Below are 14,046 nucleotides of genomic sequence, written 5' to 3' on the forward strand. Positions count from 1 at the left end.
ATTGGTAGGTAAACAAAGTCGTAAGCAGACTTGTTACCGCGGTCCGTTGGCAGGTAAACAAAGTCATAGGCAGACTTGTTACCGCTGTTCGGACACTTGCTGCTTGATAAGTGCTTGTTTAGAGCACGTATCTGCGTTCTTTCTGGAGCCACTTACCTTCACGCTCCAATACCGAGTTTACAACGAGGTAGCCTCGTTCGGTGATGTGGAGTGAGCTTTGCGTTTCCGTAGCAACCACTCTGCGGAAGCTATGGTTATGTCTGTAGCTCTTCATGGGTGTCTGCGATGTTGCAGTCCCATATTCGCTCAAAGTGTGCTTGTTGCACGGATGTAACTCTTGAAGGTTCAGGAGTCAGGGCTGCTGATGTGCGGGCGCGTAGATTCCGTTCCTTCTTTCTTCTGAAGAAGTTGTTCATGCACCCTCTGTGGTTGTGAACCGGACAGGAGGGATTTGAAGCTTGAAGAAAAGGAAGGCAATGCGCTTTGCCTGTTCCTGAGATGCGGTTCAGTCCAAAGAACAACACTGGTTCTGAGCATCTGACACATCTGAATGGGTTCATGTGTGTCACTTCCGCATATTTCACGTGTGCTCGTGAGTGATGCGGAAAAGGTAATATATCCCTTTATAGCATAGATAGATATATTTCTACCTATTTTTTAGGGTATATAAAAAAACGACATGCGGTATGGGTTATGGTGCGGTAAACCAGAAAAACCGCATGCCGCTTATGTTTTTTGGATAATGTTGTCGCTTTTTCTTGCCTACGTGGCTTGATCGCACGTGTGAGTTGGTAGAAGTTGGTGAGACGTTTCTGCATGTGCTGAAATGAAAGGACATTTGCACTGCCCGAGGCATTAAATGCACTGTAGCAGGGAGTGTAAACGTCTTCTTTGTCAGGCGCGTGGGCGGCCACGCGCGCGTGATAACCGTCAGCTAAAACGGCGCTCGACACGTGTTGTTGCAAGATACGCTCTTTTTGAACGTGATGATTTGCTTTCTTCCTCCGCATTAATTGCGATGGGTATATAAGGGGATAACCGTTTGTGGTTTCCTCTCACTTTGTCGAAAATTCAAAAAATTTGCCGTTTGAGAGAAAGTTGTCATCTGTTTTCTCCAACGATTTTTTCTGAAATTCCGGTGAGGTTTCTAGTGTTTCTGTTCACCATCTTCCGTTTCTTTGATATTTTTGATGGCTGAACCATCGAATCCACACAATGTGGAGGGTGAAAACCCTGAACAGCCGATAGTGGCTGAGGAAGAAGATGAGGATGATGATGTGAATGTTCCCGGTGGTGGGTTACCGGTGTTGAAGTGGACAAAAGGTAGTTTCAAAACCCTGATGGCCACTGTTCAGATGGCCAAAGACTGGAATGCTACTTACCCACAAGTGGGGGACACCGGTGCCGATGCTCCGGCCGGTTATATAACCTTGTGGGCGGATTTTTTCACCCACGGTAACCTTAGGTTGCCGGTGACGGTGTTTGTGGCGGAGGTATTGGAGTATTATCACCTCCATATCTCCCAGCTTAGTCCTTTTGGAATGTTCCGAATTCGGAATTTTGAGTACACATTCCGTGCCCATGGCCTGCCCATTTCAGTGGAGAATTTCCGGCGTTTCTACCAGTTGACGGTGAACACCGGTTTTTTCTCGTTCACTCAAAGGCATGGGAGTCTGAAGTTGATGACACCCCCTAAGGGTGTGACAGGCTGGAAGAAGAGGTTCTTCTACGTGAAAGCCTGTGCGGTCTATGCTAACATGTCTTTCAGGAACGTCGATGTTGGAGTTTCCGATGAAGATATTCCTGTTGCGTCCGCAAAGACCGCGGACTGGTTCTCTAGGCTGCGGCCTATTGAACTCAAGAAGTTGGATAATGACCAACTATGGATATTGCGGATGATGCTCTCTAGACCGGATAGGAAGGAAAGACCCGTGTTGCGGGAACAGGGTGGTGGTAAGTTCGTTACCCTTTGTTATTTTCCTTATTTCCTAAGCCTTTGTGGTAACCTGCATGCATGTATCAGCGGATGCGGTTGGCTTGTGGAGGATGTTTGAGCCTGATTTCAAGGGCCAGGTTGAACTGATCGCGGTTGAGCTGAAGCAAGGTTTCAACCTTGAAATTCTGAAGAACTTCCGCGTACCATCAAAAGCGGTGCTGGAAGCCCCGGTTCCGGGAGACGCAAGAGGTACGTCTTACGTGGCATTAGTTTTTTCAGTTTATCTTTTTGACTGGTTCTGTTGATTGTGTGAATCCAGGTGTCCTTGCGGATTTGGGGAAGTTTGAGAAACGCGTCCCCAAAAAGACTGTGGAGAAGAAAACGGTAAAAAAGACCGTGCGGGGTCATGGTAAGGGGAGTGTTGAAGGCTCAGCTGCCCCTTCTTCCGTTTTCGAAGCCGCAGGTACCTATCAATCTTGTTCTCGGGGATATACCGATTACGTCGTAGTATCTGACACCCTTGAGGGTTTGGGTGTTATAGGTAGTGGTGCGGCCGCAGGTGGAACTGGTGTGGTTCCCCCCGTTGTTGGAGAGAAAAGGGGGCCAGAGCAGAAAGCTGCTGGTGGTGGTGAACCGAAGAGGCGGAGACTGTCGACCAGGAGAGTTGCTCCGGTGCAGAAGAAACTCTTTGTATTGCAGAATCCCGAGATGCGGGGTATTCTTTTGTTGACATTCCTGCGTCTCCTCCGCACACCGCTGCCGCGGGTGCGGGTGTTTTGAAGGAGAAGGTCGCGCCTAAGGAGCCTGCGGCCCCTTTTGCTGGGCCAGTTCGTGATCCCCCTTTGGAGAAGACAGTGGAGGCGACTGCTGACCGGATTTTTGACACTGTGGACTCCTCGGACAATCTGATCTCTCCTGATGAGGGTGACGGATTGAACTTGAGGTTTGCAGATGCCGGTAAGCAGAAGTCTGATGCTGAGGTGCGGCAGCAGGATGCTGAGCCGCAGAAGTCTCCTGCTGGGGAGAAAGGTAGCGGCTCGTCTGCCGGTGGTGCGGGTTATGACGGGCCTCCAATTCAGCCTGGAGAGTCTGAATTGGAGTATTATTACCGCACCTACTCCCCGGGTCGCAGTATGGTGTACCACCGACCCCCCTGGACTGTTATGCAGGGGGATGATATTTCTAACGACCCTGCGGCATGTAGGGAGATTTTGGGTGGTCTGGGGACCCCGTTTGAAGTCGAGCGTGCCCGTGCCGCGCCCCGAGAGCTGCGTATTAACCAGCTTTCATCGATGCTGGTGGGGACTTCCATTGTGGCTAATGCCATTTTGGAAGATTATAAGGTGCTGGGCCGCCGCGAGGAGGAGGCTGCTCGTATGCGGGCGGAAGCTGAGAAGTTGATCGAGGCTGCTCGTGCGGGTGCGGAGCAGCTCGAGAAGGATAAAGCTGCTTTTGAGAAGCAGAAGCAGACTTCGGAATGGGCTGCCGCTGCCCAGCTAAAACAGGTGCGTTCCCTTGCTAAACTCCTTGCTGATGAGCGTAAGCGTTGGGAGGAAATTTCATCCAACGAGCGCAAGAAGTGGAACGAATCTTGGGCTAAGCAGAACAATCTTCTGTTTCATACTCGGCAGGAGCTAGCAAACGCCAAGGCGGCGAATGCTACTTTGAGTCAAGAGAAGGCTGCGGCTGAGGCCATTTCTGTGAAGGCGCTGCAGGCGAAGGCCGACGCCTTGAAGGCCCTTGAAGAGGCTAAAGAAGCCGGGGCTCGTGCCTCAAAGGCCTATGAAGAGGCCGCAGAGAAGGAGAGCCGTGCTTCTAAGGCTCTTGAAGAGGCGAATGCGGAGCGCATTCGTTTAGGCAAAGTTGTTGAAAGCCTGCAGGTACGTGTCTTTAGCGTTGTTGCTTTCGTTTTTATTGTTTTGAAAATATTCATTGAGTGAACTGTTTGCTGTTCTTGTAACAGGCTGAGGTGCAGGCGCGGGAGGTCGCGGTTACGGACCTTACTGCCCGCGTGTCTGCTGCGGAGCAGCGGGCCGACGCTGCTACTGAGGCCAAGGATGCCTTGGTGTCCTCGTTTAACCAACTGGAAGCTGACCGTGAGTGGTTGCGGACTCACGGCATCGTGCGTGTAAGTATTCTTTGTCTTTACATTTGCTTGGATTAGCACGCAAGACTTATGATCTTTTTACTGCAGATTGTCGAGGCCATAATGAATGCCCCTGAGACCTCATCAGGTTTGGACCTGGTTAAGGAACGTGCGCGTGATGCTGGCTTCAAGGCTGGTTTTAACCGCTGCATTGGGCACATCAATGTACTATCCGCAGGCGGTTATACTGATCAGGCATCCGGGTTCCGGGATGTAGATACCGAGGGTCGTCTGAAAGCGGCCGTAGCCTCCTTTTATGACACGCCCCTTGCCTGTGTAGGGGAGCTGGACGAGTGTTTGGAGGTTGCGGACTATGTTGACCGCTTGCGGATGCTTTACCCTGATGTGGAAGAGGAAGAACCTGCTGGTGGTGCCGGAGAAGATGCGGGGACCAGCGGTACAAAATAGGGTTTAGGTTGGCGAGTGTGCCTCCTTTTTGTATTCCTCTTGTATAGAATAGGAACTTTATGTAAATTCAGTAAGCATCATGTAGATACTTGAATTTTTTGAATATAAAGTTTCTTTGTTCAGTTTGTACAAGTGTTTTTAATTCTTGCATGTCTGAACGTGTGTATGCGTAATCTTTACCCATTTATGAACGGGGTCAAGTATACTCCATACTTTTGTTGTATGGGTATGCATCAATTCTGTTATTTACCGTGTGAGGGTTTTAGAATTGCTTAAGCTTTGTAAAAGCTTGTATTACCGGAACTCTACCCATTTGTGAATGGGGTCGAGTGTACTCCATACTTTTGTCGTATGAGTCCGCGTCAATTCCATTGTTTGCCTTTTTGGGGCTCAGGAATTGTGTTTAACAAAAACTTGTGTATCCGGCCGGATAAAACATGCAAGTCTGTTTGTCTTTTGCTGGCCTATTACAATATTTGTGTGTGGTTACCACTTTGTATGGGTATCATGAATGAAGATTTTGCCAATCTGTTTTTGGGATACCGCAAAGTGGAACACGCATTTGTAATAGTAGTAAACAAACAATAATGTAGAAAATTGCTTATTTATTTATTTGCCAATGGCCTGCGGCCAAATAGGTTACATAGAGAGTGTAGGAACATAGCTTACATATAGCAGCGTCTAAGCTGTTGTGCGTTCCATGTTCTGGCGATAGGTTCGCCCTCTAGTGTTTGTAACCTGTATGCGCCCTTCCCTAAGACCTCGCTGATGAGGTAGGGTCCTTCCCACTTGGGGGCAAGTTTTCCTGGGCGCTCGGCGTTAGATGCCTCGTTGTCACGTAGGACGTAGTCCCCTGGAGTGAAAGTACAAACGCGGACTCGCGCGTTGTAATACTTTCCAGTTTGGATTTGTATTTGGCCTCGTTGATGGCGGCGTTCTCGCGCCTTTCTTCTAGGAGGTCCAAATCGATCCTACGTTCCCTGTTGTTGTCTAGCTTTTCGATAGCCAACATTCTAGGAGATGGGAGGCCCATTTCCGCGGGTATCACCGCTTCAGACCCGTAGACGAGGCTGAAAGGTGTTTCCCCATTGCTTGTTTTTGGGCTAGTGCGGTGAGCCCATAAGATGCTTGGGAGTTCATCGACCCAGCCACGCCTGGCTGTTCCCAATCGTGCTTTGATTCCTTCGACTAGGCCTTTATTTATACTCTCGACTTGGCCGTTCCCTTGTGGGTGTGCGACTGACGAGAATATGTGTTTGATGTTCAGCTCTTCTAGCCATTGTTGGAATTCGTCGGCAGCGAAGTTGGTGCCGTTGTCGGTAACAATGTACATTGGTAAACCGAAACGGCAGATGATGTGCTCCCAAATGAACTTTCTTGTTATCATAGCAGTGGTGGAAGCGAGTGGTTTCGCCTCTACCCATTTTGTGAAGTAATCAACCGCCACTATGATAAATTTAACTGCACCTGGTGCGTCCGGGAATGGTCCCACTACGTCGATCGCCCATTTTTGAAAAGGCCATGCAGTAGTGACGGGGACCAGATTGTTTTTTGGCCGCAAAGTTTTTGGTGCATGGCGCTGGCAGTCCATGCATTTGCGTAATTCTTTGACGGCGTCCAGGTGCATGCCGGGCCAGTAATACCCGGCATTCATGATTTTTGCCACGACCATGCGTGGTCCGGCATGTATGCCGCATATGCCCTCATGTATCTCTCGGATAAGGTATGTGGCATCTTGTGGATTAACGCATCGGAGGAGTGGTCCGAGGTATGACTTTCGGTATAAGATACCGTCTCCCATTTGATAGTGGCACGCTTTGTATTGCAACTTACGTGCCTCTGTTTTGCTCTCGGGAGTCACACCTGACTGAAGGTATGCGATAATTGGTGTCATCCATGACGTTGTTCCGTATTGGATGACACTGACCTGGCGTAGGGGAACCGAAGGATTTTGCAAAATCTCGATACGTACCTCCTTTGCCAAGTGTTGGAAGCTGGTGGATGCAAGTTTTGATAGTGCATCTGCGGATTTGTTTTCGCTTCGATTAATGTGTCGAATATTGAATGAAGCGAATTTGGATTTTAGCTGCAGGGCTTGCTCGAGGTAGAGGATCATGATATCCCCTTTGGCGGCATAGTCGCCGCGTACCTGGCCCGCAACTAACAAGGAATCGACGTGCGCTTCCAGATGTTGCACGCCGATTTTGACTGCTAAACGTAGCCCGGCTAATAGTGCTTCATATTCTGCCTCGTTGTTGGTGCTTTTAAAATCGAGGCGGATGGCATATGTAAGCTCTTGGCCGTCAGGGCTGACGAGTCGCAGACCTGCGCCCGCGCCGTCCTCGTTGGATGCACCATCGGTAAATAGTGCCCATACTTCTGAGGAGGGTGGTGGGGGCGCAGGATTTTGGGATTCTTCGCATTCTTGGATGCGATCCGCTGGTACTTCAGCGGCGAAATCAGCTAAGATTTGGCCTTTGATGGCAGGGCGCGGTTTGTAATGTATTGTATGTGCGCCCAGCTCAATTGCCCATTTTGCTAATCTCCCAGAGATGTCGGGTTTGGACAGGATCGGGCCGATCCTGTAATTGGTTAGCACTGTGATGATGTGGTTTACGAAGTAGCGTCGTAACCGTCTTGAAGCATGTACCAGTGCTAGTACCAATTTTTCCATTATTGAGTATCTCGTCTCCGGGTCGTTGAGCATTTTGCTGATATAATAGATGGGTGTTTGAACCCCCGCTCGTTCCACTATTAATACCGCGCCCACTGCGTTGTCCGCAGCGGATAGGTATAAGATGAGTGGCTCATCTTTGCATGGTGCGGTTAGTGTTGGGAGTTGTATCAAACACTCCTTCATCTCCTGGAAGGCCTTTTCGGCCTCTGTGGTCCACTGGAATTGTTCTTTCTTTGAACAGCTTCGCAGGGTCTTGATGAAAGGGTATGACTTGGCTGCGTGGTTAGCCAAGAACCTGTTGAGTGCCGCCAGCCTTCCGGCCAGGCGTTGCATATCTTTCATCGATGCAGGCGATGGCATGCGCTCGATCGCCTGCACTTTTTCCGGGTTTACCTTGAATCCATCTTTGGTGACGATGAACCCAAGGAATTTGCCTTCTTCCATTCCAAACGAGCATTTCCCTGGATTGAGCTTCATGTTGACGCTTCGCAGAGTTTGGAATGTTCTTTCTATATCAGTGAGCATGGTATCTTCCTCCATGCTCATGACGACCAGGTCGTCCATATAGATTTCGACACTTTTGCTTATTTGACCGCGGAAAGTGTCGTTCATCAGTTTCTGGTAGGTTGAGCCCGCGTTGCGCAACCCAAACGGCATTTTTGTATAGCAGTAATTTCCGGTTGGGGTCCGGAATGCCGTTTTGTCTTCATCCGCAAGTGCCATTTGTACCTGGTGGTACCCTTTGTAGCAATCGAGGAAACACTTCCACCTAAATGGTGCGAGGTTATCGACCTTTTCGTCGATTTCCGGAAGCGCGTAACAATCCTTGGGGCAGGCCTTGTTAAGGTCCTTGTAATCGACGCACATGCGCCAGCCCCCGGATGGTTTTTCTACCATGACAGGGTTGGATAACCAAGTCTGGTACTTGACTTCCCGCAGTATACCTGCGGAGAGCAGTTCTTCGATCTGCTCTTGCATCGCCTGATTTTTAGCTGACCCAAGGTGGCGTTGGCCTTGGATCACTGGTTTGATACCTGGTTTGGTATTCAAATAGTGCTGCGCTATTTCACGTGGGACCCCTGTCATGTCTGCGGGAGTCCACGCGAAGATGTCTTGGTTCCTGAAGAGGAGCTCCTTCAGGTGTGCTCTGGTGGTCGAGGATAAGGCGTGACCCAATGTGACCTTCTGTTCCGGATGCGTTGGGTTGAGAACCCATTTTTCCGGTTGGTCGACGGGGGTGGGCCTTGCGACCTTTGTCGGACGTGCTTCGTCCGTCATCATGACGTCCTTGCGGGCGTAGATGATTGCAACCCCCGATGCGGTTGGGAACCCAACCGCGGAGTGGGGGACGGATGTGATCATATTGAAATCTCCTTGGGATTCTCTCCCAAGGAGGACATCATAATTGGAGGTGTGGGGTAAAACCATGAAGTTTACCTCCTCCGTCCGCGTGTGTTTACCATTGGTAAGACGCACGGGAAATGTAATTTGACCTAGGGGAAAGACTGTTTCCCCTGCGAATCCGGCCAGCGGGTAATCTACGGCCTGCAACCGATCTTTGTCCTCTTGATCAAATTGATTGAAGCATTGCTCGTAGATTATATCGGATGTACTGCCCGGGTCTATGAACAGACGCTCGGTGCAGTAATGGGCCAGCTGGCCTGAAATGACGACGGCGCGTCTGTCACGCGGTCCGCCTCGGACTTTTGGGAAGACGACTTGCTCGTCTTTCCAATCATTGTCCGGTCTTCGTGCCGCTTTTCGCGGCCTACCCTTGCCTCCGTAGATCATGTGGGTGGGAGCCACGTACATGGCTTTCTTTCCGGAGGAGGTACCTTCGTTGTGAGGGGTGATATGCTTGGTGGGCTTTTGTCCACCTGGTAAAAGGTGTTGCAGTTTCCCCTCTTTCAACGCCCGCTCAATCTCCAGCCGGAGACTGACGCAGTTGTTGGTGGTGTGGCCCGAGTCCTTGTGGTACTCACAGTATAGTGTGAGGTCCTGACTTTTCTTGGACTTCATTGGTTGGGCCGGTCGCAAGAATTGTGGGTCCGCGAGGAGGACCTCTCTTGGCGACTGGTTGATCTCGGTCCATTTGCGGTCCCGAGATTCTTTTCTTGGTGCCCGAGTGTCTCGGGCCGGGTTGTAGCATTGTGGGTCAAACGTGTTGGGTTGCGGGAAATAGGGTTTAGTAATATCCCGATTGCCCGCATCCCGGTTTCGTTTGTTATTACGTTTGGACCCTTGGTGGGATGTTTCGGCTTGGGGTTTTGCCTTTTTGACGTGCGGTTCGAGCGACCGCTGTGTCTGGGCATATGTCTTGACTGCGGTCATGACATCCTCCCATTTTTTAGGCAAACCTTCCTTGCCAGAGATGGTCATGACCATCTCTCTGTCTTTGACGGCCCGAATAAAATGGTTTCGCGCCATTTGGTCCGCCACGTCGCCTATCTCTAGGCATTCTTTATTGTAACGGATGACGAATGCCTCGAGCGATTCGTCATCTCTTCGCCAGATGTTCATGACGTCCAACGAATCGCGTTCGTGGCGTCGCTGTTGGCTAAAGTGGGCGAGGAACTTGGCGCGCAAGTCCTCGAAAGAATCCAGTGATCCCACTGGCAAAGAATCAAACCATGCCCTCGCCAGACCGATAAGGGTCTGGGGGAAAAAATTGCACCAGGTGGGTTCGTCCCACCTGCCATTGACGCCTGCGCCTGTGAAGATGTTCATGTGGTCGTCCGGGTCGGTCGAGCCACTGTATTTCCCAATGTTGACTGGGAATTTTGTCGTCGTGATATCGGCGTTGGCGATGTGCGGGACGAATTTTGAATTTTCGGCCGCGGCCCTTGGCCTGTATGGTTCGTGCACAGGGCGCTTTGCCGCCCTGAGGTATGTAGTGCGGGGGTGACTGGGAGGAACATAGTTGCGTCCTCCCGGTCTGCTGTTGGTGTCGTGAGACTCCCCGCGGTAGGTTTGATCGTCAGGGTCGGTATGACCGTACCCTTCCGTGTAAGGTTGCGGGCCCAGTCGGCTCTGGATGCCTGGGCCGCGCCTGGAGGCTGACCGCCTCCTATCTTACCCATAGGGGCCCAGGCGGGTATGCACTGGCCCTCTGGAGCGGGACTCATATGAGGAAGTATCCTAATTGAGTGTATGGACCGAACAGTAAGATGATCCACGGTCGTCATGTCGGCTTCTGGAAGCCGGACGTGAGTGTAACCTGCCATCGTATTGGAGTATACGGTTGGCAGGTGTGTGTTGTATTGGAGTAGGACCAGTTTGTACGTTTGCTTCCGTACAAGCGCGGTTGTAAGCCGCTATCAGCAGGTCAGTCTGCTGTTGGTACCAGGAGTGTAAGTCCACGCCTGGTGGAAGCACAGTTGGGGCCTGTGATAAGTCGTGTCCGAACGCAAAGGATGGGATCCTTTGGGTGGACGTGCCAATGTGTCCGGGTTGGGGGGTCGAAGGGTGGACCCCTGTTGGGACCGGGGGATTTGGGTTATCCGCATTGGTGTTTTGGTTATCAGTCATGATCTTGAGAGGGAGAGGGATGGATTAAAAAGTGCTAAGAGTAGCGGTGGGCGCCAATGATGAAACAATGGTTAACCGGGTAGGGTTAACACACTGGTCTCGTCAAGAAGGGTTAATCCCTTCCTCTCGGAGATCGCTGGCTGGGTCACCGGTGGATGATCTCCTGCACAAGGAAACAAGCCGTGACTCGTAACAAGGAGGATGGGGTGGGGGGTGCTCCTTGTTACCACTCTCCGGCGTGAGAATCAGTAGTTTGCTTGGGAAGCAAAGCAAGATTATAGTAGTAGTTAGAGAGTTGTGAAGAGATACCTCAAACCTGGTTTGGGGTCGGTATTTATAGCCGAGGAGTGAAGGAGGAGATTGATGGATGGGCTGACGACGAGCTGCACCGTTGCAGGTGTGTCAGTCTCGCCGGCCGTGGGGGTTACGCCACGTCAGCCCATTGCTTTAATAGCTCTGACAGGGGACTGTCGCCGGCGCCACTTGCCTCGTGGTGTCAGCCACTTGCCTGGCGTGTCAGTCCACTTGTTGGATATGCAGGGTGCGGTGCGAGCCGCATCGCTGCATGTGGTAACGTCTGAAGTTACCGCGTCTCCTACTTGTGATCAAGAAATACGCGAGATGCGGTGTTGGCCGCATCATCGTATGTGGAGACTATTTGCTCGCTTCCCTTGTCGTGACGAAAATGGCCATATGATGCGGTGCCAGCCGCATCGATATGTTCATCTTCTTTCGTACTTGGGTCAAGCTATTCATCTTCGAACCGAATGGGTTCGAAGGATGTGACCGCATGGGTGCGGTTTGCTTACTGGTAGGGGTTTGTTTGATGCGGGTAATGGTCGTTTTGGGACCATACCCCTTCAGGTGGGTCTGGGTAAGTTTTCCCTTCCAAGTCTTAAATTCGATTCTGAGTGATAGGGGTTTCTCATTGAAAGGTTTAAATTGGGGATCTATTATGCGAGGGGGTGGAACTCTCTAACGCAAACCCGGTTAAGATAACGTATATTAGACCTCTCGAAATTCGCGAATAATTTACACCTTTAAAAAAAAGCATGCCAACTTGTGAATATTTTATTTGGGTTGAGGTGGAAATTGAAAGGCAAGTGCAAAGGGGTAACAGAATATTTGTATGTCTTGCCCATTTGTTGGAAAAAATACCCTTTTTGGTCCTTTACATTGTGCTCAACATGTAAAAGTGGCATCAAAGTTATGACATGATTCATTTACATGATTTTGGAAAAGTATCGATATTTGTTGACGTTGATAGTTATTGTACTCGTGGTGGTTTTAACCCGAATATCGTTAAGAGCATTGGTTTCATAGAAAAAAACGCACACCTATGTGTAATCAACAAAAGATGATGAACATTACCTATCTTTTTTTGACGCTAAAACATCCTACCTTTAAATCTTTAATAAAGCTTAAATGTAGCACATGTCATATGCTTTGATGTTTAGGGCAATATGGAGGCAAAGCCAATATTAATGGTATGATCATTTTTTGGATTATTTGATGTATAATCAAATGTAATACAAATGAAGTCTAATAAAATGTTGACATGTGGTCACTCACATCATGATGTTATTTTAGTTTATCTACAAACAACTTTGAGATCGACAAATCTAATACATATCACTACTTCATTTTGGAATTATTTATTATTTTTAACTTATCACAAGTAGGCGTTAGGATTGAGACGTTAATAAGTACAAATAATAATGACAAGAAAGAGGGTGGGGTTGTTATTTATAATATTATAGATAGGATATGTGTTATTGGATTCATAGAAAGTAGCCAATCAACACGTTGCCAAAGTTAAAGTTGCCCATAGATGAAACATGAAAGAGTCATTCCCCACTTCTAATGGACCTTTGCTTTGCTTTCAACTTTTCTCCAATGAATTTGCTCAAAAACAAACATTATTTGAAAGTAAGGTAAGAGATGGTTGCTAAGTAATTTACAAAATATAAACCCCATCAAGTGACAAAGACGGATTTCAATGGTTTCTAAATATATCAAGTATTTTAGTATGTACAAATTGGTGGTCCATCAAGTATATATCAAGTAGCGTTAGCATTTATGATAAAGTTACGAATATAGAGATTATATTATCATATGCGATGAAAACTCATCATTTAAACTTATAATATTGATACAACACACGTCTAAAAAATAAATGTTTAATCAGACATCAGACGTGCATCAAATGTATTTTATGATGTTGATCGCTATGAGCCCACATTTTAGATAGAGCACAATCAAAGAATATAATAGCGAGTATCCAAAGAACTATGCTCTCCAATATCCCTAGCTAGACACACTTGACGCCTGAATCAATTTAGGTGGGAGAAACGTATTCAAAAACAAAATTTTATTTTCTGATGTTACTTGCCTCTAAAGGATATATCTTTAAGGACTTGCACGTACCACACCCACACTATCGACTCACATGGCGAGAGTGATCCATCATCCCTAAGGTATGCAACAACATTTGAGTCTTATAATGCAATACACACCCTAACATGTCTTTTAATACCACACTAATAATTCAATATATGTGACTTTGTTTCTAAAATTATAAGCGAGGCTCGTGACATTCTTTCTAACCGGGGAATTTAAAGCATCATCACATATAAAACACAATTAATCATTATTAATACTCAAAGAAAATTATAATAACGTATTTCAATTTTAGATTGGCTATACAGATCATTGTATTCCATTTTTGATAAAGGATTGTCATAATTAGGTTATATATGAAAAAGATCATGAGAAAACTCGTTATAAATGAGAAAACTAAAAACTCTAGCAAAGACACGTCGCGGGCTTCATGGAAATTTGCTTGCGGTCCCCATGGGGCGTTTTTAGTATTACACATGTGTAATATAATAGTACATTTTTTCGATTTTTTTTATTTTTTGGATATACTGTATATATGCATTATACGAAAAATAATAATTTTGAAAAAACAAACGTATTGTTACACATGTGTAAATATATCATGTATTATACATGTGTATACACTGTTTTTTGCCTTGCGGAGCACATGCATTTATCCAAGCAGTATGCTGTGTGTTTTTACTAAAGATTTTTAGTTTTTCATGAAAATGAGTTTTCTCCTTATTTCTCCTATATATATTCCATTAAATGAACGAGATAAACTAGAGATGCTTAATATGTTACATGACAAAAATGTCGTTGCAACCTTTTTTTTTATATAAATGGGGTATTGGTTTTGGCCTTTGGGGCTTAGAAAATTTTCAAAAGAAAATTATAAATAATCCATTTCTCCCAAGATATGGACAATCCGTCAACTCTACCATCAATTATTAAAAAGTAATTTGTCGATAG

At 47.6% G+C, this 14,046-nt stretch overlaps 1 protein-coding gene across 1 annotated transcript; it reads left to right on the forward strand.

Annotated features, from left to right (window-relative positions):
* Positions 1-1,340: 1,340 nt before the first annotated feature.
* Positions 1,341-4,299, forward strand: LOC118491370. Its single transcript, XM_035989108.1, has 7 exons — positions 1,341-1,663; positions 1,769-1,953; positions 2,024-2,185; positions 2,256-2,399; positions 2,636-3,816; positions 3,900-4,001; positions 4,261-4,299. The coding sequence occupies exons 1-7, from the start codon at positions 1,341-1,343 to the stop codon at positions 4,297-4,299; spliced, it is 2,136 nt and encodes a 711-aa protein (XP_035845001.1).
* The last annotated feature ends 9,747 nt before the right edge of the window (positions 4,300-14,046 follow it).

This window comes from Helianthus annuus, chromosome 1 (assembly GCF_002127325.2).
Source record: "Helianthus annuus cultivar XRQ/B chromosome 1, HanXRQr2.0-SUNRISE, whole genome shotgun sequence".
Lineage (NCBI taxonomy): Eukaryota > Viridiplantae > Streptophyta > Magnoliopsida > Asterales > Asteraceae > Helianthus > Helianthus annuus.

What these genes read in the sequence shown, in the direction of transcription:
- LOC118491370 (XM_035989108.1), top strand. Translation starts at nt 1,341, where the DNA reads ATGGCCACTGTTCAGATGGCCAAAGACTGGAATGCTACTTACCCACAA. An exon ending in GTTGCGGGAACAGGGTGGTG is followed by an intron (nt 1,954 to 2,023) that starts GTAAGTTCGTTA and finishes TGCATGTATCAG; the next exon opens with CGGATGCGGTTGGCTTGTGG. An exon ending in AAGTTGTTGAAAGCCTGCAG is followed by an intron (nt 3,817 to 3,899) that starts GTACGTGTCTTT and finishes TTCTTGTAACAG; the next exon opens with GCTGAGGTGCAGGCGCGGGA.